Source organism: Callionymus lyra, chromosome 2 (genome assembly GCF_982586985.1).
Source record: "Callionymus lyra chromosome 2, fCalLyr1.hap1.1, whole genome shotgun sequence".
In the NCBI taxonomy this organism is placed as follows: domain Eukaryota; kingdom Metazoa; phylum Chordata; class Actinopteri; order Syngnathiformes; family Callionymidae; genus Callionymus; species Callionymus lyra.
Genome location: NC_141819.1, coordinates 12,006,830 through 12,034,403, shown reverse-complemented (window position 1 = coordinate 12,034,403; position 27,574 = coordinate 12,006,830). Strand labels below are relative to the sequence as shown.

Here is a 27,574-nt window from a genome sequence, read left to right as displayed (position 1 = left end):
GATAACTCCCGTCCAGATGGGGGTGGTCAAGTGAACAAGGGATAAAGGTGGCAGGGATTTAAAATGTTCAAAAGGATATACAAAGGCATTACCTCCTGTGTCACTTTTGGCCTCGCTAAATCCTCCGGGGGTGCTGGGACCCGAAAAAGCTGTGGTGATGATTGGAGATTCAATTTGGGCTGCCATCAATCAATGCCACTCAGAACTACGCAGATATGCCGTAACCAGATTGAGTTTTTTTCCGCCTATCGGGATTCAACCCTATTTTTTTTTTTCCTCCACACTCCGTTAATTAAACGACCGCACTGCCCCCGCACTTGATTATTTATGAATCGCAGCTTCAACCGGGACCGAGGATCCTCCTAATTATCCCGTCGCTAATGGCTACGCTTCCGCATAATCCATAAAGTTTCAACCTAGGCAGCTGACCCTTAGACGGGGCCATGCGAAGAGCCACCGAAAATCCTAAAACCCTCTCGACCTTGATCTTACGCAATCCCCACGATAGTCGGTGTTGTGTTTCTGCGGCGCTGCGTAAAAAAAAGCTCCATGTGGGATAATAAGGGTTTTATAAAAAAATTATAAAAAAAATCTATTTCAATCCGACTCTGTTGAAGCAATTGCTCCTCTAGCCATTTACTTTTAAGTTACGAACCTCGCGGGGTTTTATAAACCTCGGTAGAACATCCAAGAAATAGCACCTAGTGACTCTATTTTTTTCGCAGTGAGGATGTTTTTCACCGAGAACATGTGCCACCAACGGCCGGCAGCTCTATGTCTGTCCCATGACATCATTGTTATAATTCCAGTCCCATAATTAGTGCAGCGACCAACAAACACTCTACCCGAAAGCCTTTTTTTTTTTTTTTTCTCTTTTCCCTTTGACGATGAAGTCATGGTCGTTCGCTCCATCCGTGGCGGCCGGCCTTGTGTCGTGGAGTTTGAATCTCATAAACACCGGGCCACAGATTTACTGGCCAACAGCCCCGGGGATTCATTTCTTTTCGACTTACTTTGACTGGCTCAGGGTCAGGGCCAGTGACTAATCAGGTCAATCCACCAGCCCCGCGGTCGTCGGAGTGCCAAACTCCACCTAGCTCACTAAAGACCACCATCAGGTCTTTTCTTTGAAGGTACACGTATAAATGGAACTAGTGTTCTTTTCAGTGACGCTCCTTATTTATTATTTATTGCTTAGAGACGGAGCCGACAGATCGGTGACCAGTGGTGTGCTAATGGGAAAGATTAGGCATAAACAGTACGAGTGTTATTTTTTAACCAGCTCTGTTATGAGGATCAAAATAGGGGGCATTTTTCGGGTGTGCTGGAAATGTTAATGATTGCCTCCAATGGATTACCATACAACACTCGCTTATCCTTGATATGCAAACTCTCAGTACTTTGGCCAATACACCTTAGAATCTGGAGTGACCCCATTGGGAACCTGTGCGCATGCAGAACACGGCGCACCCTCGATGTTAGTAAATAAATCAGTGGGTATCCTGTGGCCATGAGCATATGTCCAAGTATGCTGGTGCTGTGGTGGTGGTGGAGGGGGCGGGGGGAGTCGGTGACATGGCGCTCTCTGCCCAAACTGCCAGCTGTAGTTACACATCAATGAGAGGTGAATAATACATTAGCTCGAGTCAGCTGGATTCTGCCCACAGGTGCCGCAGGAAAGACGGGGAAACGAGAGAGTCAGTCTTCATATTCAATTTTAACGTTCAGTATATTCCACTCAAAATGTCGGTTCAAGGCTTCATTCAGTCTTGATCCTGACACATCCGTCACTGTCGTATCCCTGACATGCGTTTTCACACAGCAGTAGTCAATAAATCTGATAAAGAACTTCCATTTCTTGAAGATCGAAAAATCACTTCTGAACAATCCTGAACATTGAATGAAAAGCTGGCGATCGAGGAATGTTCTACCTCTTGTTCATCAGGTAGTTATGCATTTGTACAAAAGTACTTTAAAAGCTCAAGAAGATATACAGTTAACGTGTCTTAACTGTCTGATGATTTATTTCCTCCGGTCCCTGGCGTGGCAGCGCGGGACCCACCATGTGTCATGCCAATGCACAGAGGTCTTTATGTAATTGAAGCTGGGCCTCTGGAAGTCCCTCGCCATATGGACCTGAGCGGTCCTTGGACGTGTGTCCGTCCATCAGTCAATTTTCTTTTAATTGCCCAGAGCCCAGATTCCGTGTCTGCGACGATCCATCGAGTGGCTTCACCATAGGTTAAATACATTAATAACTAATGCGGTTTGGGACCGCGACGGTCCCTGACCATGAGATTGACCAGATCTAGCCTTGGATAAGGGACGGATCAAACTTCCAAGTGTCGCCTGCCAGCTCCCGCTGTACGAGTCGTTTAATAAGATATTAAATCTGTTGGATTTTTATAAAAGGCAATCTGCACTGAATCTAGTTTTGCAGAGGCGCTAACATGCTAATGAAATATATATCTGAGCATATATTAGCATTGACGTCGCCATGTTGTGAGCTTTTTTTTAATGGCTGTTCCCGCCTCAGTGTGTATAGATACAGCCTCTCTGTCTATAATTGTGTGTGTTTCTCTCTTGGCTGTTTCATTAGCAATGCTTTTAGCCGCTAAAGAGCTGCAGTCCATTTGCACAGAGGAGGTCTAACAAGTCAAGTTATTACAGCGGCCAAGTGTGAGATTAATTAACTCGATGGCGATTAAGAACGAGGGTCCGACAAGATCTCGCTGGAAGGGGTTGAGAGTGTGAAAAGGGAGGCAAGAGATAGTACGTGATAGTCTCCTTCCCCAAAACATCATTAATCTCTCCCGACATTTGTGACCGTGGACAAAAAAAACAACAAAAAAAAGTGGCGATAAATGATAATGAGCTTTGGAACATACCGTTTGAAGTTGTTCCACCGCAGTTACCTGCGAGCATCTTCTTCAGTGAAACAAATACATTCTTTCTCAGATAAAAATAAATCGGACCGGCCTGTTTAGTTCGGAGCTTGAAAGCCATTGAAGTCTTTTCTCATGTTGAACTTGCTTCTTAACTTGCCTTTTTGGCATCAGTTCAAAAGATACGATGGTAATAGAATTACACTTCCGGGCATAATTACACCTTCTGTTTTGACAACTGTTCGCCTTATACTCTGTTAGACTCTATATCCTGCAACGATACTCTGTGGTATTGATTCCAGCTGTTAAATGTTTTGAAAAATATTTTCATTTCAAATCAAAAGCGCATCTTTTAAAATCTTATTAACAGAATAAAATAATAATGCCGTCACAAAATTAAGTTATTGTGTATTATTTTTGATTCATCTTTCCAAAATATACATAGATAATGGTTTATTACTAGGTATTTTTTAGTCATTTGTGTCAGGGGTCATTTGATCATGGAAATGAAAAGGAACAATAAGCACAATGAGTGTTTTTGATCAACATGAAAGCCGTCAGGTGCATTGGGATCATCCATGTCATATTGTTGTGCTCGCATCTATGCTTTTATAGATGTCTGGAAAACAGGGTGTGTTCTTTTAAAAAAGTTTGTCAGCCAGACCCGGCAGGTTACATTCCTTATTTTAACTGCCTTAACCTCTCTTTTGTTCTCGCTCCTCTGACCTGCGAGGGCCAATGAGCGACCGAGCAGGTATATCTAACAAGGCCCTGTGCCATCTTAATGAGTGGAAAAGCCTACGAGGGTTTGCTCGACCCTTATATCTTGAAAACACATCTTCTGACTTCCAAAACAACCGGCTGTATCTTCCTCGTTGCCATCCAAGAAAGCGGGATATGTCAAGCTTTCCTGATTTATGGTGATAATTGACCCTGTAATTACCCTGCAACATCTTCATAATTCATCAGCAGTCTCCTCGGAGGATTGCAAAGGTAGCCGCTTGTAAATCAGTCTGGAGTGAACTGGCTGGTCCCAAGCTACGACTTTAGCTCTGTTTTTGTTTATTCTGTCTGGATATTTCTTCCAATGAGAAGCAGAGAAGAATTAAAGCACCACTCAGGATTTTTTGGTTCTAGAAACGTATGTATTTTGTAAAAAAGTTCTAGAGTAATTGGAAGCCACTGGTATTCGTAAAATGCAGACCACATCGGGGCTTTACCCCATGCAAGCAGCTGTTCCGGGTGTAACAGGAAGTAGCCATCTTTAATTACATTTAACATGATTTATTACGGTCCCATCCCGTGTGACAACGCTGAACCGAGAAGAGAGCTAACCCTGTTAAATATTCCATTAGAAAAGGCCACAACAATCCAAGTTGCATTATTGAAGAACATTTTTTTTTTAAAAAGGAAGTTGATAACAAAATAAATGCCAAATAAACCAAATCCATTACTACCAACGTACAGCGACTGCCCTGGATAATTCTGGCTGGATCCTGATAGATGAACTATATAGATACCAGAAGCTAGTGTCAAAATACAACAGTAAAACCGAAATTGTCACTAATATTGTTAATACTTCATAAGTTTGTCAGATTACATGAATCTGGAGGCTCCACATGCTAACTGTATGTTGCTTTTTAGGACAAAAGGTTGACGATATGAAGAAAATTAGGCTAAAAAATGAAGGACCTTACACGTGTATGACTGTGTCTTGTAATTTAATTTTACATTTTTTTATAATATCTTTTCCAAAAGACATTATCCAAAACAAGCCGGGAAACATCAGAGGTTGTAAGTTACTACGTAATTATTACCCTTATAAACATGAACATGAAAGATGGTATTTCACCCCCATTGTGTACTAACAAGCACATAGCAATGTGCAATTATCCTTTTGCTGATATGAGACGGGATGTTTATTTGTTATTAATAATAGGAGGGAAGAGGGGAGAAGGGATGTGTTTTGTGAGAGGGAAAGAAGAAAAAAACGGCCGGGGAGAGACACTCGGTGACCACTGAAACTGAAAAGCCGTTCTCTTGTCCTCGGCCATTGAAAAGCCACAGCTTTCATTCAATGCCCAGTTCGAGCTCTTTCCAGGCAACACCCCCCATTGAACAACAGGGTGTGCATGTGTGTGTGTCTGTGTTGTGTGTGTGTGTTTGGGGTGGGGGGGGGGGTAGACTCTTAATAACATGTCTCATTCTGTATTTGTATGTGTTTGTGTGGCCGTTGTTTAAACATTATGTTGGTTATAATGTGTGTGCTGTAGCATTATGCCAGCGTACGGTTTGGGTTTGTGTTCCCATGTGACTGCGAGTCCTGTTTGTTGAGTCAGCCACTGCTGACACACAAAACACTCCGAAAAACCTGCTATTAAAGCCGTGAGGTAACTGCGCACAAACAATTCGACTGCACAGGCAGCACAATAGCCAACCTCCCATTGAACGACCGTGTGTCTATTTGTGTGTGTGTGTGTGTGTGTGTGTGTGTGTGTGTGTGTGTGTGTGTGTGTGTGTGTGTGTGTGTGTGTGTGTGTATGTGTCGGAGACAGATAATCACCAGCTTCAACCAACGCGGGCACATGCTCATTCATTCCCACAGGTGAAGCAAGTACACACAACATCAATGAGCGCACACGAGCAGGCATACGCCTTCCCCAAGGACGCGGCGCTGCCATCGCATTTTCTTATATTGTGCTCTGGAATCTCCTTCTGTAGCTATGGAGTCGTTACAAATTCATGCACTTGCTGGCAAAGAAGTTGTTCAACAGATGGAGACACAAGCCGAGAGGATAAAGGAGAGAAAGCATAAATAGACGTAGAGAGGACAGCAGAAGAAGATGGCTCCCTGAGCTGCTGTAAAGCAACGAGAAAGAATAAAATGGTTCCACTTTAGGTAGGAATACAGAAGCGTGTGAGAGAAGAATCCCATGGAAACACGTCTGAAAACCCAGATCGAAATAATCGGTAACCAGCACAAGCTATTGTTTACTTCGAAGCTTAGATAAATGACGCAGTTTTAGATATTGTGTGGCCAGAAGTTGATGTTGTACCTTAAAATTACTAATTTCAAACCAAATTTGAATTATTTCTTTTATAAATGTAACACGGATCATACTTTATGACCATTCTTTTTAGATATAAAACTATTTTTAGCTCATTATTCTTGATACTCGGTATATTTGCTAACTTCTAATTTAGCTAGCTGCATCAAATGATTCACCACCCAGTAACACTAGCTTTTTACATCATGAGTCAAACATTTTAAATCCCAAATCCATGACTAATATTTCTAATAGCAAAGAAACATATATTTGACATTATTGTGTGAGAAAAATGTAGGGCTGCCTATCAAACTTTGGTTCTTTTTTTTGTCACCAACCGAAATGCTTCAGTAGTATCGAAAAATGCTTCATCGTTCGGTACTTGTTTTGATACCCAGTTGTGATAAAAACTTGAAAATGTGTGAATAAATGACATAGATGAGCAACTTCAGATCAATATACTACTTTTTAGAGTTAAAGTTTTTTAAGATAACACCTTCTAGTGAAAATGTACTTCTCCAGAAAAATAAACTCAAAATTATGTGTTACTCTTTTGATCTTTAAAAAATGATATTGTTCAGTTTTGAACTTGATGTATTGGTATCAGTACCGGTATCGAACATTTTTAGATCAATATCCAGTCCTATGAAATATTACGAAATATATAAATATTTGCATACGAGTTTATCCTTGCAGTATCTTTTCATAAACTATTTTGGAATGTCTTCTTTTGTATAGTTTTCATTACCTTATATTTATCTGTTAAAAAAAGATGGTGAAAATACGGAGAGTTCTATGCGAATCTGACACGAATTCTCGCTGAATGTTTATCTCGATCTTTTGTGCTTCCTCGTCTAGTCTCAGGCATTAAAGCTGTGTTCTTAATACCGTGGCAAGTTATGTCTTGTAAATACAAAAACAAAAGGCTACGTATTAGTATTAGTAATGCCTCATTTTAATTCAGTGATTCATAATCTAAGCTGATTTTCCGCTGACAGACGCATCTCTTTTTTTCTTTTTATTTTCTCCAAATAAAAGGGAGCAGGTTGATTGAAACGTTAATGTATGGACAGATGTGAGCTGCCAAAAACTGCCTCTGGCATAAGAGAAGTGCTAAATAGGATACAGAACTGGTTAGCAAGTACTGACACCCCTTCTGTCACAATTTTGGCCCGCACTGCTAATACCACAAATCCCCCGGAGAGAACGAGGCGCCAGGTGAAGATCTGCTCGCAGACAGACAGACACACGAATACACACTCGTGCAATTATACGATAGTGCCTTCTCTGAGTGTACACAGTATCAGGGAGACAAATTGCGGCTGCCGTGGAAGTCAAGAGGCGGGTTTCACCGTCGCACAAAGACATCAGTGTCGACACTCTTGAAGTGTGCGTGTATGTTACAGACACTAGAGAACTCATGCGCATAGAGTCGTACAATCGCGATGAATAATCAAGGGATGTTTAGCTTTTAGGCTAATCTTATGATGAGCGATGGGTTGATGAAGCTTCATGAAACAGTGTCATGTTGTTTAGAGGGCAGGAGGTGGCGCCATTATTTTAAAAATGATGTTTTGTTTCAGTAGAACATCTTTACAAAACAATTGAAAATAGTGCATGGACCGCCATCTAGTGGACTCTAGTGGAAATAAATGACACTGCTTCATGAAGCTTCATCAGACCATGACGACTTATAATAGCCTAGTTTAACTGCAAAATAAAACAAAAAAAGACAGATTCAAAAACGTATTTAAGTGGGAAAATACGTTGGCTTTTATTTTGTGAACGATATTGAATCATCCTTAATCGTTTCTCTTAATGCGCTATTTAGACTTTGACCATTTCCATGGTAGTGGAAACCATATTAGTCATCAAAGTCAATCCCTAACATCTGTTTCTCGTCAGTTTTCGTTGTTATTACAGTAACGTTGGATGCTGATGCATTGCATTTTATCACCATGGCGTTCTAGTGAATCACTCTGAGCATGCTGAGGTTAGCAACACTGCAGTTTATATATGAATTGTATTCCAGGTATTGCACCCCCCTAGGCACCCGCTCCCCGTTCCCCTTCCGCCCCCCGCGGTGCTGTGAGGTGAACCAGAATGAAATCAACAGCTGTAGCTTTTTTTTTTTTCGCACAGTCACGCAAAGTCAATCACCGGCACAATCTCTCTCTCTCTCGACTAATAAACGAGCTCACGAAATGCCTATAGAGCGCCAGACATTTCCATATTCAGATTCCTGAGGTGACGCCGGACCTGCTCCTCGCTCGCTTGTTTGCATTTCTGAGTCGCAGTCGGCTGAGTCATTTATCGGGTAATCACACGGAGCCATCAAGGCGGCTCGAGCAGACGCACACACGCCACGAGGCAGAAATCTGATCAACGACTCGGCTGCCGCGCTGAATCCCAGCCGGTTGTTTGAAGTCGTGTCTGAAGGTGCGAAGGGAATTATGGGGAAAAAGGGAAAGTGACGTTTTTTTTTTTTTACAGAAAGTGAGGCTTCGTTTTTTTTCAGGCAGGACTTTCCGTGTTGGGTGATGTAAACAGCCGTTCGAGAATCTGGTCCCGTGCCCTGGATGTGGTCAGGCGGACCTGATTCACTCGCTGTAATTGTTTGCAAATGAGGAACTTGTTTCACCGAAGACAGATGTAAGCGATAAAGCGAAGCCTTTAATTGTCCTAAAATACACATCTTAGTCTAAATCCCATTTAGATCTTTTGTTGACTTCATTGTGTAGAACATCTGTAATTTCATTTTTTTGTACTTGTTGTACTTGTTACAGGATGTGAGCAACAAACAGTAAGTCCGAGCGTTAGCGCCGCCGACAAACTCCCCAGTGATGACTCTGATGAGAAGTATTTTTCTTAGGGATTGAACTTTCCATCGCACAGTAAAGAGCGTCTGTAAAAACAACTCGTACAGGATGGGATGTGAAGCCCGGCAGAGAAAGGTTGGGGGTTCAAAGATAGCTTCAGTAGTTTCCAAAAAAACATGCCACTCAGTTAATCTGATGGACATATTGTTATGTCTATGGCTGTTTTTTTTTTATCTCTTGGAAGAATGAATATCTTTCTAGTGAACATAAAAGATATAGATAACGTATGTTACTCTCTTATCTCAAAGAATTAAAAAACAACTTTTTTTTGTCACGAACGCCTTCAAAGGCCAGTTTTGTTTGTACCATGAATAACATCTACTAGATGCCCAAAGACCTTCTTTAATACAGTACCAGTAAAATAAAAGAGACCCCCTCGGATGTGTCCAGGTGGATGTGCAATGCTGTCTTTAGAGCGGTGAAGCTATTTTCACTTGCCATTCACTCAACTTTTAGGACAAAAAAGACAGCTGTGAATGCCTGGGAGAGGATAAAAGACTATTTGGCTTTTTTGTTTGGTTTTGTATCGCTTTTTTTTTTTCCTCTGAAAGGCTAAAATGTGTGACTGAAAAACACAGCGAGTTTAAAAAACGAGTTTCCACTGAAGTCACAGTTTGAGAAAAAAAGTTATTTTAGTTTCCAATTTAGTGGGAATCTAATCACGAAAGAATGCAAACCACCGGTGGTGGTTAATTTCAGTGGCTGTATTCTGTCAGACCAACTTAAACTTGATTTGAATGTATACACTTTTGAATATTGTTCTGTTTAGTTTGCGTCTGAATCGCCAGGCTATATGGAAACGGAAACATATTTATCAGTAATTGTAGACATCGCAGAGCATTACGGTGTGTTTTAATGAGAAAACCAGTGAATAAACATTTACAGAAATGTGCTCTTTATGGTGAGCCGTCAAGCCTTAAGTCTGTGGCAGTGTTCTGCCTTTTGGGACTATAATCTTCCATTTTGGTGCACGTGGATTATTTTTCCTGCTAGTTTTGAGTAGTAATAACGTTTTTATCCTCGCTTGCATGTGGTCCCTGTTTCAAAAACACAAAATCAAACATGGTTTCTTATCATTTGATGGTGTTTTTTTTGCCCCCACAATGTCTTTCTATATTTATTTTTCTGGTTAAAAGCATTTTTTTCTTGTTCTGGACCTCATTTCCAGAATATTCAGAGTTGTAAGGTTCACAGTTTTTATATAATTATATAAATATAACCTGATTTCTTGTGACTTTTTTTCCCACTAATATATACATACAATTATGAGATTCAAATAAGAATATATAGAATACATAACAATAACAATAATACTGAATAATAATTAAATAAATACAAATAAAATCAATGTATAAATCCACCCATGGAGTGCCAAAAATGGTTACGTTTTGACCGAAAGTAGCAAGGAATCATCTCGGTCGAGCCGATCTTGCAAGCGAAGAAACAAATGTTCTGTTCTGCATTTAGACTAAGACCACCTTTTTGTAATATTCTGGTGTTTTTCCTGGAGCCGGAGCCACCCAACAACCAAACATTTTCGAGTCTAATTAAACAATTAAGAGTGGAAACATTTCTAGGCTGACATTTTGTGCGATTCTGTTGCACGACGGTGCAGCGAGTTCTTATTTTTATTTGCTCTTCGGGGCCAAGGTAATAAAAATTATTTCTAGGACTTCCAAGTTCACACTTTTCAAAGCTCCCCATATCCATGAATGAGTCAAACACATGAATGCCTCACACTCACTCGTCGAAAAAAAAAAAGAGCCAGTTTTGAACAAATAAACACGGGCGCTCATTCAAACATGCTGACGCATGTGTTTTTTAGGACTCACAGCTGCACACCTGGATTTGCAGACTGCTGCCCTCGGGGCTACCTGTTTGTCGGATCGTCACTGCTTTGTAATTAGGGCGAGTTAGCAAGAGAAGGAAGGAGGACAGAGATGATAGAAGGGTGGGAGTCAGAACCGAAAGATTTATCATGCACAACAATTGTCGATATCGCGTGAAAGTCATCTTGAAAGCAGCTTATGAATGCGCATGAATATCGTGTGACAGGGAAATAGATTTGACCGAGCAGATACCGGAGTAAGATGGATTGAAAGGAAAAAAAAAAAAGACTTGGAGGATAAGGAGCGAGCAGGCAGGCATGTAGAAACAGTTTATTTGTCAAAGCAGACGCAACATAGGACGGGTCCCGTTGTATGACAGCCATTGTGGGATGAGTGACAGTGAGCTGAAGCAGGGGCGAGACATGTGTGTAAATGTGTGTGTGTGTGTGTGCTGATGTGTGTGTTGGGGAGGTGGGGGGGGGGGGATTTGCCATGGGAGTTTGCGTCTGCTCAGGAATTCCACAGAGGAATCACCTCCTTGGCCTGTTCATGTCACAGCAACCAATTACCGTGGCTGCGAGTCTGTGTGTGGGTGCTAAGGGAGGTCTCGCCATAAAAATGGAGCGGACTTCTCCTAATCACGGCACTCCGGCTCCGCACAAAGGCGAAAAAGGCTGCTTCAACAATTTGAATTTCAATAGAGACTCTCATCGTGCTTTTCCTTCTTTTTTTTTTTTTCTTCCCTTAAGCTCTTCCTCTTTCCCTCCGACGTGGGATGACAAAAGAGAAGCCAACAAAGATAGCGCACAAAGCAATCAGGCTAATAGCTCTAATAAGTTGAGCGTGGGGTCCTCGCTTTTTTAGTGTTGACACATTTCACAGTTTCTGTGGCGAAACAGAGGCTGGAGTGTTTGGCAACCGGGCAACATAGTCTTTTAATGGAGTGGCTACCCCATGCCAGGTTGCCATGTGCTTAGTCTGTTTGACTGGGAAGAAGAACAACAAAAGCAACTGAAGGAAGAGGGGGGAGAAGATAATTAACCCATGGAGGATCCTGAAGAGCGAGGGTTTTTTTTAAAGGGGGGGAGTCATTAGTGCACTTGAATGTGTTGTTATTTATTTATAATTAAAGCCAAATGCATGATAATACTCAGTACAAGGGCTGCCGTTTCTCCACGATGTGATGAACTAAGATTATGCTTAAAAAAAGAGGCAGTTTCACTACGTATTTTCACAGAGGGGATGAATTTTAACCTTGGAATGTTAGCGTTGTTATCGACTAACTAAGCTAGCGGCTGTAGATTGACTTAAATAGTTGGAAAAAAAATGTTCATTATAACCGTTCATCCATCCATCCAGTATGTGTAGTCGGTCGGTAAAGTTTACTGTACTGCAGAAGAGAACATACATTATATTCATTCATTTTCACAATCGTTTAATTGACCAAGATTTTGACTTTTTATTTTTGAGAATAGACCAGACAAAAGTCACAGGTTATGTAAGATAACCCCCAAAAAAATATGACTGACTTTTTCTTTTTTTTAGTTATTTGTAGAAGTGGCCAAATAAAATATTGATCTTGAGTCTTCTCGACGTTAAGCCCAGAAGACTTTCTTGTTTCAGTTCGTCTGGAGCTCCAGACTGTTCTTTACACAATGTCAGAGGTTAATGCACAAAAAGCAAACCCCCTCACCTGTCCCCACCCTGACGACTTTTTTTTTTTAAACATTCCTTCTTTTCAATCATAGTCCTTTTCTTCTGTTTCCTGCTTTAGTCCTCACTTATAGCTTTTCTTTTAAGTCTGCCTGTAGGAACAAAGACATATTTGTAAGAGGCTTCAAGTCTGACTGCTTTGTTTTTTTTTTCTTCCTATTTTTTTTGTGTTTCTCTCTGCTGGATGTGGCCGAAGGGACGAATGCCTCAGTGCCCTCCCCTGTTATTAGACCTGCTCTGTCATTACAGGATTAGAGTTTAAAGTTTTTCGTGTACACACCTATATGTGTGTGTGTTTCTGGCTGCATCTCATCTCAACCACCTCTATTTGTATTCCTGTAATTCATCACAGAAAATCAGGGCAACAATCGCCCCCCCTCCTCTTGTGTTTGCCATGCTAATCCTAGGTGCATTTGACCTATATTCTAAATAACATGAAGCAACCCGAGGGTTACTCAAACAGGGACTCGCTAATTGAAAACGTCTCTGAGTTGCAGGTGGTTTAAGTACATTTGCGTATTCAAAACAAAAAGGCATGTCAATCAGAGCAATGAATGCATGAAGGAGGCTTGAAGGTGAATAACAGAGGTCAAGGTTAGATACAGAGTCACACCAGATGGTTAAGGAAAGCCGACGAAAAGTATTTAAACACTGGGTGAGTTCAATGGATTTATGATGTATCACCTTCTTTATCTTGATCTTAAAAGACAGGTGATATTCATTTGTACTCAACCTCTTACGATTGGTGATGACAAAATATGTTTTTGAATTGGTATTTTTTAGAAGTAGCCGGCACTCACACGGAGTATCTCACACTCGAATCTAGGTCAAGCTTGTCAAGCTCAATATTAAAACACATTTTCTGTAATTGGCTAAAATAAATGTATAATATATTATACATTAAATTATAAATTATAGGTAAATTATAGTTATATTTATGAATCTCTCTCAAAACTAGCATTCAGTTCAAGATGTATTTGGAATTATATTGGAATATATATCGTATTCCAGTTTCAAGTGCACGATAAAATAAAAGCTTTTGTTAAGCATGAATCCGTAATCAAATAAGTAGATATTTGCAAACCATAAACGTGCGTGTGGTTTATGGCGACACATTTGAATGTTCGTTTTATTTCCGCGGAATCTCTTTGCACTCTCCTTTTTTCTTTCTCCTATAAACCAAGTAATCCCATTGCTTAAAGCAAACTTATAGGATTTAAGTGGGATGTGGTTAGATTCTACAGCTGAGAGTCAGACATGTTCTGTGTACAGGGGGCAGGTTCAAGAGTCACCAGGGCTGTTTCTATCTCTCAACCAGTCCGGCTGGTTTGAGCTCTCTATCTTCTCACATTCTAGAAGCACATTAGGGTAACCGCCAGTATGGAACGACAAGCCGTCAGCAGTATTTGTTTACGCTTCTTGTCCCGTCACGGTATCTCACAAGATTGTGTACAGAAGTCAATAGAAGGGTAATAAAAAATACACCTTGGACGTTTCGCTCATAAACATGAAATTACAAGCATCCATCTTTATATAATCTAGAGTTCTCTAACATCCACTTTTCTTGATTCATGTAAACAAATGCCCATGATTTTCAGAACTTGTGTTTGTATTGTGGATTCAGAGGCGTGTAGCAATCAACTTCGCCACAATTGCTTTGTAGTCTGTGGCCGTTACATGAGGTCATTAAACTACTAAAAAAAAAGATGTCAGTTGGTGAAACAATGTGTGTGTATTGGGCAATATTTGTACCCGAAATAACTGTTTTTGGTGCAATAATTATCCGAAAGATAAGAAGTTATAAATCAGAAAAACAAAATAAATCTTTTCTTTATGGATTAAAACAACTATTTAAACAGCCAGTATGAGACATAATTCAAAACATACAACCTCAGCTCAGTTTGAATCTCTCTCAATAAACCAACGACACTAACAGACAAAACTGTTTCATGAACATTTACATCTACAGTATCCTTACCTCATACAAACTAACTTTTCTTGTGTATTTCCATTTAAAAATGAAAATAACTAGGGTGTCTAACGACCAGATTTTAAGAGACAGCGTAATTATGAGCAAAGAGAGTAGCCAGGTGAGACAGGGGTCATTCTGTGCTTTTGCTTTGGTCCATTGACTCTGGATTCGTGCTCCACTTTGGACACAATGCATGGCTTTGCACCGAACACACACACTCCCACAAAAAACACACAGTTGTGCACACACACTGACTCAGGTCTGGTCAGGCTAAACAATGCAGACCCGTCGAGAAATGGCAACGCCGCCGCGGTTTGTGCCGCCGCGAATGTTCCGCCTCCTAAATTCAGTCCACACAGGTGTGTGTTTTGAATATCTCCCTTTCTTCTACCCCCCCTCCCTCCTTTTTCCCTTTTCTATTTTGGCCCGTCCCATCTTTCATTGTGTCATCGGCAGCAAGGTCAGCTCTCAACGACAACTAAAACCCCGCGTACAAATGACAGAGGTGTATCATGTCATGCTGCCTTGTGTAGGTATTGTCACCCTGTGAGTCACGGGAAGTTCTGACACTGTTTCACGGATGAAAATACAACCGCAGCAAAAAAAAGAGCAGCACTTGTCACTGATGTTTGCTGGATATTGTTTCATGACAAAAGGCCTTGAGTCCATGCAGCTGCGATTCAGTTTTCAGAGCCACTCCCAAAGCTACACACCATTTGGCCAGAGGGGGAACAAACCACCATTTGACATGAAACCGCATGTGTCTTTTGCACTTGATGTTAACTCTTTTGTCTGGGGAATTTTGAACATCATATTTGCCTGGCAGTGTACAAGGCATCGCCTCGTGCCAAGGGGACAACTATTCAGGGGTTGCAACTTGCAGGGAATTCCCAGCTGTACTAGCATGCCATCCTCACAGTGAAAGACATGATTAACAAGAGGTCTTTGAGTTTGAGGACGCTGCTGTGTGACTGCTTTGACTCTGAAACATGTGGCAGAAATGTGGCAATGAGAAACGTTTATAATTATCCATTAGCAACCCTTGATCCGATTTTATGCAGCCTTTAGTCTCTGCCTTCAATTTTTTCACCAGCATCCGTGAAGTACTTAAAATTCCGCATATTCATATCCTTCAAACTGTACGTTTTCTCATTCATGTTCACCTGCCTATCTCGTTTATGGGTTCAGAATTTTTTGTTATGGTCAAAACTACTTTAAGACTATTTCACCGTATGTTTTGAAACTCCTTATAGGATATTGCTTGGTATAAAGTCCCTGTCGATCCTTTTTTAGTATGTATTTAGAAGTAATTATCTCTTAAACTCACAATAAATATATTATTTGTTACTTTTATTTTTAAGTGTAGCAAGATGCTATGGTTAGCTCGATGATTTACAGACTGTATTTCCTTTTCTCGTTTTTTTACTCGGTGCGCTTTCATGGATTTATTTCTACCTTATGGTATCTCTAAATGGTGTCCAGGTGTCTACATGTGCCGTGTGATGGACAAGTAAAGCTCTAAGCAGCTAAGCCCTTCAACTGCCTTAGACGAGTGGGAATAAAATGGGTGGACGGATGAATACTTTCTATTTGGGAGATCCTTTTTTGTTTCGCCGTACTTTAAACAGCCCGCTGCCACATTTAAGCCTTCTGTTGGGTCGTATATCCTGTTGAGTTTTACAACCGCTCTCTAAACTTTTTGTGTCTGCGCCTTCTGGAGACCATTTTCTTTCTTTTGTTCCTGTTTCAAGAAAAACACACGTCCAACTCTTGGGAAAAGGTCACACATTACCCGCCACTTTTAGCAAAAGCTCTATTCCGTGTGACGAGATAAGAACACAACCCGAAGTGACTGTTAGTAGATAAAGCTTTTGTTACATCCTTAGCTTTAATGTTATCGTGATCAACACCATTTACAAACCGACTGCTTCACCTCCCTCAAACCCTAACATCTTGCTGATGCCATTGAAGTAAATTGTCTTAGATAACAACTTCAAACCTTTTTTTTATCAAGTCACATGTTTTACGACACCGTTGTAAAAGTACAACTATTGATCTTCCCACGCATTGTCTTTCACTTTTTACTAATCCGGATTTGTATTTCCTTCTGCTTCACAGAGACGCTGATGGACACGAAGTGGGCCACCACAGAGCTAGCGTGGACTGCGCACCCTGAGACTGGAGTGAGTTGATTGTACAAGGTTGACCTGTGAAGTCCTCAACAAAAAAAGCACATTGACTTGACTTGCATATCTTCATCGGCGAATCCCTCGAGTGAACATGTTTCAGCGTTTTCAAAGAGATACACTGCAATTCAATTAGGCTGCCACAGATGTTCCATTCATTTCTCCTCAAGCACTCCGAGCTCCGTCTACACGTTGAAATATTTCTTGACACTGACCCGCAGCACACTGCGTCGTCCAAATCTACCGCATACAAAAGCTCCAGTGACAGTTTCATCTTGCTTTCCCATGTGGTCTCAACAATGGGCTAAAGAGGAGTAAAAGTCCTGACCCCCTCTCAGAGATACTTCAAAGATCGCCAGCTCTCCTCCCCTCTTCTTTGTAAGGCCCTTTGACTCGCTCCTTCTGTTTTTAAAAAGCCGGGCCCCCCACTTTTAGATTTTATTTCTACCCTGTAGCCAGGAAATTCCAGCCCGGCTGTTAAGCTTCTCCCACACTTTTATTCCTGCTTATCTTAACTGATCATTAATAAATCAGTGGCTAGAACTTCCCCCTTCTCCTCTTCTATCCCCCATCCACCCCCCCGTTACTTATACAACATGGCACAGATTGTCCCACCAGCTCAATGTGTAACAGAAAGGAGTGTTAAAAATACCTCCCTACTTTATCATCGACAGATGTTTCTTTTTAGAACTTAAGAGTGACCCCCCTGCTTAAAGAGTCCTCCAGTCATTCAATAGTCTTCTTTAAACGTCAACATTTGAAGTAGCTAATGACACTCAAAACACTTATAAAGAGACTTATTTATTGGCACATAAAGTGAGAACTATCACGTGGTGGTGTGTGCTAACGTAAGACATAAGCATTGATCACATTAGGTCTTCCCAGATTTACCACAAAGTCCATCTTAATCTATTCTAGTCACATCCTTCCTCTTGTCACGATTATCACAAGTCACTAGATGTCCAAGCATATCTGGTTAGATCACTAGCTTAGGATATATGTGTTGATTTATTCATTCAATAGGCCTATGCATATGTGGACAAAAACCCACATTTAAATCCTCACATAGCTGCAGGGAAACTACACAATAATGCAGAATAAATACGACTGAAACAATCCAGACGATTATTGCGTGTCTGTGCTTGCTACATTTCTCTACATTCTCTCTCCCTCTGTTCTGTTCTGTCTCTATTTTGGTATATTTATATTGTCATTTTTCTGACGTTTGTCTTAGAGTGCATTGCCGTTGGCCTCTGTGTATTATTCATGTGCGTACAAGTTCTACTCAAGTGTCGCATATCTGAGGATTCATCTAGTGTGTGCCCATGTTCTTGCGTATTAACGTGGATGAGTTACCCTAAAAAAAAAAACATATTTGAGAAAATTGATCGTTATAAAAGTTCACTCCACTCGTTTTTATGCAGGAATATCCAAACAGTTTTGTAACCACTAAACACAATGAACATAATACCCCAATCAAAATGGGGGGGAAAAAAAATGCAAAAAAGAGGGTTAAAAAGTAAGCATAACTAGTAAGTTAAGGATCAATAAAAATACTTCCCTCCTTTCAAAAACATATTAAAAAGCATGCATTTATTGGGCTATCCTGTTCACCTCAACTTTAACTCTGATATATCATTTGTTGTCTTCATCTTGAGTTTAAAACTTTCAATGCAACAACCGTAGATATAATCATAACAGTACCGACATTCCAAAAATATTGACATATATTATAGTAGAATAGTTTTGGTTATCCTGCCAAATAAATTCCATTTCATGGAAATACATGTAAATCTTTCAAATTAAACAAATAATCAAGAGATCCTATCAGACTATAGTAATTAATCTTGTCAATAATAAATACGAAACCACCATTTCTTTCTCATCTGTATGACTCGCTACGTACGAGCACCACCTTCGTTAAGTATAACCCACAAACAACCAGGTCAAGTACACACTTCGCCAACACTCGTCTTCACAAGCATCGACTTCATCGTTATTGCGCAGCCCCTTGATTTATCACACTCAGATAAATATCAATTGAATCTCGGTGCTTTTAGCCGTGCCGTTTGACCCCGGCTAGGTAATGATCGATTCTCTATGTTTGGGTTCGTCCCCATCATTGTCTGGCCATCGCTTTAATGCCTCGGCAAATATCCACTCTTCTCTCCCTCATGGCGTAAGAGGTCCTGGATGAATGACCCTGCCTGCCAAACATCCATATCGCAGCCTTAATTAAGACGCTCAGACCAAAAACAACAAACAAAGCAGGAAAAATGCAGTTGCTGCTTCGCCATTATTAACATTTAAAGCACTTTTTTTTTTGCTGAATGCTCTGAGAGATCGAAGACACTATGTGAGTCAATAAAACTATAGCTGTTTAAAAATAATTTTGTACATTTTAAACTGAATATCGAGTTGATTTTCCTCATAAATATTGATCATTTCCTTCCCCTTTTTTCATCCTTATGTTTGTAATTCTTTTTGTTGCTCTGTGTCTTTAAGCGCAATAATGCTCAGCTATGCCTTATGCAAAGCAATTATAATTATTTTTGTATATTGGATGGCGCTATGCAAATAAACTTGTAGAGGCTTCGGCTTAGCGAAGAATGAAAGATAGTAAAGGAGAACAGCTCCCTCAGCAACCATAATCAAACAGGGATCCCTATTTGAGATGATTTAATTGTGGCGTCCTCATTAGCAATTTGAAGGGAGAGAGAAAAAAAAACATGCATTAGATTACCGTGTAAGACTTTTATGGCCTATTTTGCTTGCAGTGATTTAATGAGGCTGGTAATCAAAGTTTAGAAAATTTAATCCAATTTTATCCTCTGTAATTCACCCCCGGGGTAATGTACTAGTAGTACGAAAAGCAAGCGAAAGAAGATCAAACCTTCCGGCGTGAAGGTTAAGCTGCATCTTTTCCTTGAAGGAATAATGGAAAACTCATGATGAATTGTTAAAAGAGAGAGTAATTGTGATACAGAATGTATAGTTGATGATGTTTTAAATACACGGCTCAACCAGAATAGTACGGATACAAATACTGATTGATTGTTTCTATTGTCTCCGTAGTGGGAAGAAGTGAGCGGCTACGATGACGCCAGTAATCCAATCCGGACTTACCAAGTATGTAATGTACGTGATATCAACCAGAATAACTGGCTGCGCAGTGACTTTATCCCACGGAAGGACGTGTTGCGTGTATATGTGGAGATGAAATTCACCGTGCGGGATTGCAACAGCATTCCCAACATCCCCGGCTCCTGCAAAGAAACCTTCAACCTCTTCTACTATGAGTCCGACTCGGACTCGGCCACGGCAACAAGTCCCTTCTGGATGGAGAACCCGTACGTGAAAGTGGACACTATCGCCCCCGATACGAGCTTTTCGATGCTGGACGCTGGACAGATCAACACCAAAGTGAGGAGTTTCGGACCGCTGTCCAAGGCCGGCTTCTATTTGGCCTTCCAGGACCTTGGTGCTTGCATGTCCCTCATCTCAGTGAGGGTTTTTTATAAGAAGTGCTCCACCACTATTGCCAACTTTGCAGTCTTTCCAGAGACAGCCACCGGGGCTGAGGCTACTTCCTTAGTCATTGCACCCGGAACTTGTGTCCCGAATGCCCTCGAGGTGTCTGTGCCACTGAAGCTTTATTGTAATGGAGATGGGGAGTGGATGGTTCCTGTCGGTGCCTGTACCTGTTCCGCTGGTTTTGAAGCTGCGATAAAGGATAGCCAATGTCAAGGTGAGTGCTGTCTGTCTGTATGTACAATGAACCACCACTGACCAGAGTTACTTTTAGAACTTTATAAACATAAAATTGTGATAGAATTCCTGAACATTTCATTATACAAGAACCATACAGTAAAAACTGTAACCGTAAAACCTCTTATAAAAAATGAATCAGAGCCATAACACCTCAACCAAGTCTACTATAAAATCTCAAATTTTAATGACCTTAGTTTTAACCATTTTATACTAGATATTGATATCTTTTGTGCGAAACAACATCAAGTTTTTTCTGAACTTGCTATTGTAATAAAGAAGTGAAAATGTAAACAATCAAGCTAAATATGCTCACTTAATTCTGTTAGTGTATGTCACATAACTTTTCTTTTTTTTTTAATCTGATATAAAAGTACATTTTTACCAAATGTTATTTTTAATATTCACTTAAATCTTTTTGAGTGGCAATAAAATATTCACAAAAATGACAAAAGTGGGGGGAAAAAAGTCCTTAAGTAAAATGGGGTAAGTATAACTTTAGACTAGGGAGTAATAATAGATATATATACTGAATAAAATGGTTGTTTCCTTCATGATCTTTGACCTCAAGAGGGTCACATAAATGCAGTCAAGGGTCTGGATTAAGCTTTCTACGAGAGAGGGACAATGAATTTTAAAAGGTTTTTCTGGTTCAGATGCAAATTCAGGAAATTTCCTAGATTTGTATTGAAAAATATTTGTTGTGTTTATTGCTTACAAATAGATTTTCACTCATACAATCTCATATCCTCCTTGGAGGAGGTAATTAAGATTTAATCCTTTTATTGCTTGTTTTACTTGTGCGGCGTGCTCCCGACTCGCGTCGTAATACACAACCTTTTTACACCCACGTAAAGCTTTTAGAGTGATGCGAAAGCTAGTCCTGCAGTACATCAACTGTAATTTCCACACATCTGCCCGAGCGCAGAGACAATTCCACTCCCTAAATAGTGCGTACGCGCCGATTCCAGCCGAGGATAAATCTGTTTCGTTATGGTTACAGGTAACAGCCTCGCTCACAATCGCCCAGCTGTCTTATTATGATGAGCCATTTAGTTGCCTTCTAATCTTATGACACCTGAATCCATCGCTGCATAACAGACCACTAGATGACGGTGTCAGCAGGCGTCTGCCCCCCCCCATCCACTCCCCCCCTTGACCTCCGCTTTGCCCGGCAGCTGGTCACTAAATAAATGGAAATGGAGGAGAGGCTGTCTGTTTATGAAACGCGGAGGCCAGATGATGGTTTCAGGTCTGATGGAAAACATGAGGGGTTCACAGAGGTTGAGAGCAAGGTGAATGTAAAAAACAAGGTCTTGGCTGAAATGGAGTGCAGGTGACAGCGGGCGGGGTGATGAATGGAAAGTGTGTGTTGAGGGGTATAGGGGCGTAAAATTAGGCTTAGGCTGTGTAGGTCAACTCGTGACAGCGACACGGGAGGCGGGGTGGGGATGGAGGCAGGCAAGGTTATTGATCAGCGCGATGTGTCGCATATTCTCCCATTTATCACAACACCCATTTGTCTTTGTGTCGCTTTAAAATGTCCAAGAGTTTTTTTTTTTAATTAAACCCCCCCAAAAAAGCACACAAGGTCATGATTATCGGTTCATGTGCTGATCTAAAGAAAAAAAAAAAGTTCCACCCATCAACTCCAATTACAGTTCAAAGTAAAAAAGAAAACCTCACCGTTATTAAAAAATATGTTTCAGTCGGTCCGCGCTCTCTTTTGGGGCGAATAAATCCAGGATCCTGTTGCTTGATGTTTTAATCAGTAGCTGGGAATCTGGCCTAGAAAATTGAACGGGTGCTCACATTTAGAAGAGGAATGTGTTTGCAGGAGACAGAGCAAAACTAAATCACCACTTTAGGTGTATGTGGTCAGAAAGTCATTTGTTTGTTCCAGGCAGCTCAAGGTTGAAACCCTGGCGAGTGGGCCCCAATAAAACCTTCTCTAATCAAGCTTTACTGGACACCACCAGGGATAAATCTTTCTCAGTGCACAGACTTGAGGTGACTCTTTTATATATCTCTCTTTATTGTCCAAATGAAAGGGGCAGGGGGGGGGCAAAGTAAAAACTTTAATTTACTTTGCTTCAGTATTGGACTAGACCTTTTAGTTTATTGCCTTTATATACCAAGGACCGGAAACTTCGTTAAATCCTATTTTCGACACTACTTGAAATCTTACTGTTTATACTTACATGTGAATTTTTCATTTGTTTTTGTGATCATTTATAATCATTAGTGAACCCCAGTGTGCTTTTATGATATAGAACCAATAGTACAAGCAAATAATGAAAAATATTCAACTCTAAATGCTACATATGCTTTTGTGCATTAATCAAAATTCCTTTATGAATAATAAGATCGGACTATTTTGTAGATCCTTACACCTCTTTTTTAGGGTTTTTCTTTGCAAAATATACATATTTACTACAAATATTCTACCCTGAAGGGTTACAAAGAAGAAGGGATTCTAAAAAAAAAAAAAAAAAAAAAAAAAAAAAAAAAAAAAAAAAGAATATACCATGACAAAATATTATAAATTGAACGTATTTTTAGGTCATTATTCCAAACAAAAATCAATCATTGGGAGGCATAAGGATGTGTTAAAAGTACAGTATAATGGTTTTAGAAACAAATGCATATAAAAAGAGGGAATAAAATAGTTTACAATTTAACATGAAATAGTTACACACTTATGTGCAGACAGGTGCATGTCGCTGCACCTTTCCCAGGTCTTTATCTGGTCCACAAAAAAACAAACAATTCTAATCTTTTTTCTCTGCTGTATACACAAAGTTGTTTTACCCCCCAAAAAAACTGCATCAACTTTAAATCACTAAATCCACATGACAAGTCCATTTGTAAGATTGAAATATAATGTTATTATCAAATGTTTTTGCGTGGACTAAAGACAATGTTTCTAAGTGATGACTTTCAGAGGGCGAAAGATGAGGATATGACAAGATGGATTTTACAAAAAAGTTGACATTAAAGCCTTCGGGTCACCTTGACCCTGAGATAACAAAAGGGTTGAACTGTAAATTTCATGCATTTCACTCGAAGCGTATAAACATTACGACAAACACTACACATTATAATTCAAGTTGTATTTAAATATTCTATCTAAAATATTCACACCACTTCTCTCTTTCCTTTTCCCCTGATTCAGTCATTTTCTCACCAATTTAATCGTGATTTGGAGGCTATTGCTCTCATTAACATGCTACCGGAGTCACAGTACAGTAGATGTCCGCATTAATATTAAACGATGAGCTTTTTTTTCTTTCTTGCCTCAACACTTATTTTCTGCACATTTTCACCCCCAATATACTTTTTTTTTGATGCACCACACTTTCCAATTCCAGCATACATTTTAATCAGTTCCTTAAGCCCCATGTTCTGCATGAGAGGATAAAACACAAGGGAGTGAGGAAGAGGGGAAAAAGTGCCTGAAGGATTAGCATTTTCTCTGCTTCCACCTCTTGCTCTTCCCTTTCCCTTTCTCCCCAGTTGTCTGTCTCAATCTTAGTCCGAACATAAGCAAAAATAATAGAAAATGTATTCACAGAACATGATTGATCAGCGTTTTTCCATCCTGATTTTTTTCTTTTTTTTTTTTTTCGCTGGTGAACTCGGTTGAACTTGTATATATCAAGAAACTTAACCAAATATACGGTTCCCCCACCTGGTATAAGTCAAGGTCATTTTATCAGTTTATCGAGCAGAAGCCTACTTCCTGCTCACCCGTGGTGTGGATAACGTTGATTAATGGTGGAAAAGCAAACATGCTCAGAGCTAATAAACACAGCTCAGTCAGCCATGTGCATATATTGGATTTCCAGTGATGGGAGGTTGTGTGCTGATGACTTAAAAAGATCGCGCTTTACTCGGTATGATAATTCACGTTGTTAAAAATAGCCACGTCCTTGATGTTGATTCGGAAAACGTGCTGATCAGGCGACCCCCTTTAAAGTTTTACTTTCTTACCTGATCTCATTGTTTTTTATGAAGCGCAGCTGCCAACTCGTTCTCTGGTTAACAAGACAGTTTATCAAAGATATGGAGGCTACAAAAGTGCCACGGGAATATAGTGCCGCTGTCACGTTTCCCTCGGCCCCGCCATGATCTGAATCGCAAAACTTCCAAACAGAGGCTGGAAGCCGAACTGGAGCCGCGCTGACGGAGTGATTGAGACGCTCGTAGATTTAAAAGTTGGCGGGAAGCTTGACGGTTCTAAATGTCGCCAAGATTTTATGTTTGGTGCCATGAATTAGGAATGCTTTAGTAAAACTAAATAATTACAAAAGATGTGACGTAAAATAACCCAGGAAATGTCAAGTGTTAAATGGTAGTAGTTTAATGCCAATCATTCATCAGATTCCAATTGTATTTCTTCATCTGTTCCTGTATATTGTGTTGCTAATCACATCTTTCCTTCCACCAGCATGCGGGCCCGGCAACTTCAAGTCGAAGCAAGGCGACGGCTTCTGCATGCCCTGCCCTCCCAACAGTCGCGCCAGCTCCGGGGCGGCCAGCATTTGTTCATGTCGGACAGGCTACTACAGATCGGACACGGACTCACCGGAGTCCGCGTGCACGAGTAAGTGATACGCAGTGATTCATGATTATGATTCATAGAAAGTGATTTTATCCCAACAAGCTTGAAGATAAATTCTCTGGCAAAGTATGAACTTCTTTGTGTAGTCATTCAGCACAAAACTGTTTAATTAGTTTGATAAGAATTGCAGAGTTCCTGCCAATATTCAGCTCTGTGCACTTGGAAAATATAGTTTTTATTTTCAAAGCAGGATTATTTGTGTCATGAGTTCTCAAAAATGTTTTTTATCAATCCCCAGTGACAGCTATTTCCGCCCCATTTTACACGCAGGTTAAATTAATTTTCATACTTAAGTTGTTTTGCTCTTCTTGTGCCACTCTGCTTTCAGCCGTCCCCTCTTCTCCGCGAAATGTTATCTCGAGTGTGAATGAAACTTCCCTCCTCCTGGAATGGAGTGAGCCGCGTGACCTGGGAGGCCGTGACGACACCTTCTACAATGTTATCTGCAAGAAATGCCTGCCGGAGCGAGGGATGTGCTCGCGGTGCGACGATAATGTCGACATCTCGCCTCGCCACCTGGGCCTCACCCAGCGGAGAGTCGCCGTCAGAAACCTACAAGCTCACACGCAGTACAGCTTCGAGATTCAGGCCATGAACGGCGTGTCCAACAAGAGCCCGTACTCGCCTCAGTTCTCCGCCGTGAACATCACAACGAATCAAGCTGGTGGGTTGACATTTTTGAAGAAATCCTCTTAAGTCTCTCATTAAGTACCGGCTAGACATCTTGTATTGGTAAAGTATTTCTCTTATTTGAAGAATTAGTCCGTTTCTTGTATGCATGTAGGAGTGTTACATCTTTCTTTTTGAAGCTTCTTCTGAATGAGCTTTAAGAAGAACCTTCTTTTTATTTCACACACCCACGTAAAGCTCTCGCTGTGAAAGGCATTAGCGAGGCAGTATGTATTCAGCGTTTTAAACCTTCAGCGATCTTGATGCCCACTGCTTCCATCCCACCGCTCCTACAGCCCACAATTACAGCGTGAACTAGGCCAACGGAGCATCATTTGCATCTATAAAGGACAAGTTATCTCTGTCAAAAGATGACACGATTGCAGCCCAAAAGGAATGTATGGTCAACCTGAGGTTAGCAAGGCTGTAATTGCAGGTGATGCAGGCCCCAGAGGACTCTCTGACCTTTAGCGCTCCTTCAACCGACTGGAAACTGAGTGATGGCACCAAGATACATGGTGTAATTGTCAAGTTTCTAGGAATAGACCTTAGCTTCCCTCATCTCAAAGTCAGAAACGCCTTAGATTTGAAAAAGCTTTGAACTGGGATGAAGGAAAGTGATAATTTTTAGGGTACTATTTGTGATGTTTGGGTGATATTAATGAGATTTAAGTGATTTATTGATCTTGCTTCATAAATCAATAGGAGAACTTGCTTTCTAGGTGTATGACACAAATAAAATCATATTGAGTTGGGTTGCCATTCTCACATGGCTAGCCTACATGAACCTACAGAGATGTGTGCAAATGTCTAGGTATGGTTATATCTTTATCTGACAACTATCTATTTAAAAACATCTAACGAAGAGTAGAAAATACAGTATTGTAACGCTTCCTAAGAAAAGCATTGCTTGTATCCACTATTTCAGACCTTGAATTAGAGTTTAGATATCTAGATATGTGGTTAGAAGGTCAGGTGAGGAGGGCATCTCGAGTGCCATCACCTGGCACCTAATAAAGGAATGGCACAGATGTCTGTGCCTAACACATCTGGCATCCTCTAGTGGGTCATATTTGGCAATCCTATAAAAATATGGAGCTGGAAACTGTTTTCTAAATTAAAACCTTGATGAAACAGAAACGAGTTACATTTTATTGCCTATTCATCCAGATATTCATTAACCTCATACCTCATGGCCTCATAAAGTTCCAAAGTCTGACTCAAGGTCCTTTTTTGCGGATCAGATCTCAAGCTCTGTCTCTGTAATCAACATTTTATTTGTAGCCCCCAAATATTTTTTATCCATATAACTCTTCATGTAATGTTATTAATTACGTCTTAAACTTTTTATTTTAAATGGCTAAAAGTATTTGGAGCAGTTTCCTCACCACCACCACCACCATCATGCCTTTGGGCCTGGCTTTAGTTCCTCTCCTAAAGTATGCTTGAGGATTTTCTTCTGCATCTAGAACACAACAATCGTTCTAGTTCCTATCCTTAAATTATGGCAGGAAGAAATGACCATTAACATTCAGCCCATGTAAGACGAAGATGATACTTCATGCCCTTTGATAAATAAATCCTGGTTTTAGTTGATTAGCCGCACATGTGGTATCAAAGTAAACTAAACACTGAGGGGGTGATAAGCCCTTGGGGCTACATCCAGGGTTGCCTTAAGTAGGGAGGGACCCTAATCCCCAGGTTTGTGTGACCGGGGTCTGCCCAAGAAGCATTGTTTTCTCTGTGTGAAAGAGAGACATGGCTTGGACAGGGCTCACGGGGGAAGAAAGGGGAAGGTTTGGGTAGCAAACAGAGGGAACAAGAAAAAGAAGGATTTCTAGTCACAAACACAGGCAGGAACAGAAGAATGCAAGGGGGAGGATCAAAGAATAAAAGAAAAAATACAGGATTAAAAATGGCGAGAGTGAGGGGGAAGCAATGAAAACCGGGCTAAACCAATGGTGTACTGACAAATATTACTGGGAGTGAATGTCAAATTTTA

General features: G+C 40.5%; 1 protein-coding gene across 8 annotated transcripts in view; it reads left to right on the top strand.

The window, feature by feature from the left end:
* ephb3b (eph receptor B3b) overlaps positions 1-27,574 on the top strand; it is a 55,212-nt gene that overhangs the window by 12,434 nt on the left and 15,204 nt on the right. For all 8 annotated transcript variants that reach the window (XM_087783537.1, XM_087783531.1, XM_087783530.1 and 5 more), the window contains exons 2-5: positions 16,444-16,508; positions 19,587-20,259; positions 24,730-24,885; positions 25,232-25,567. In XM_087783537.1, the coding sequence (XP_087639663.1) occupies positions 16,444-16,508; positions 19,587-20,259; positions 24,730-24,885; positions 25,232-25,567 (1,230 nt within the window). The remainder of the gene's footprint in view (positions 1-16,443; positions 16,509-19,586; positions 20,260-24,729; positions 24,886-25,231; positions 25,568-27,574) is intronic.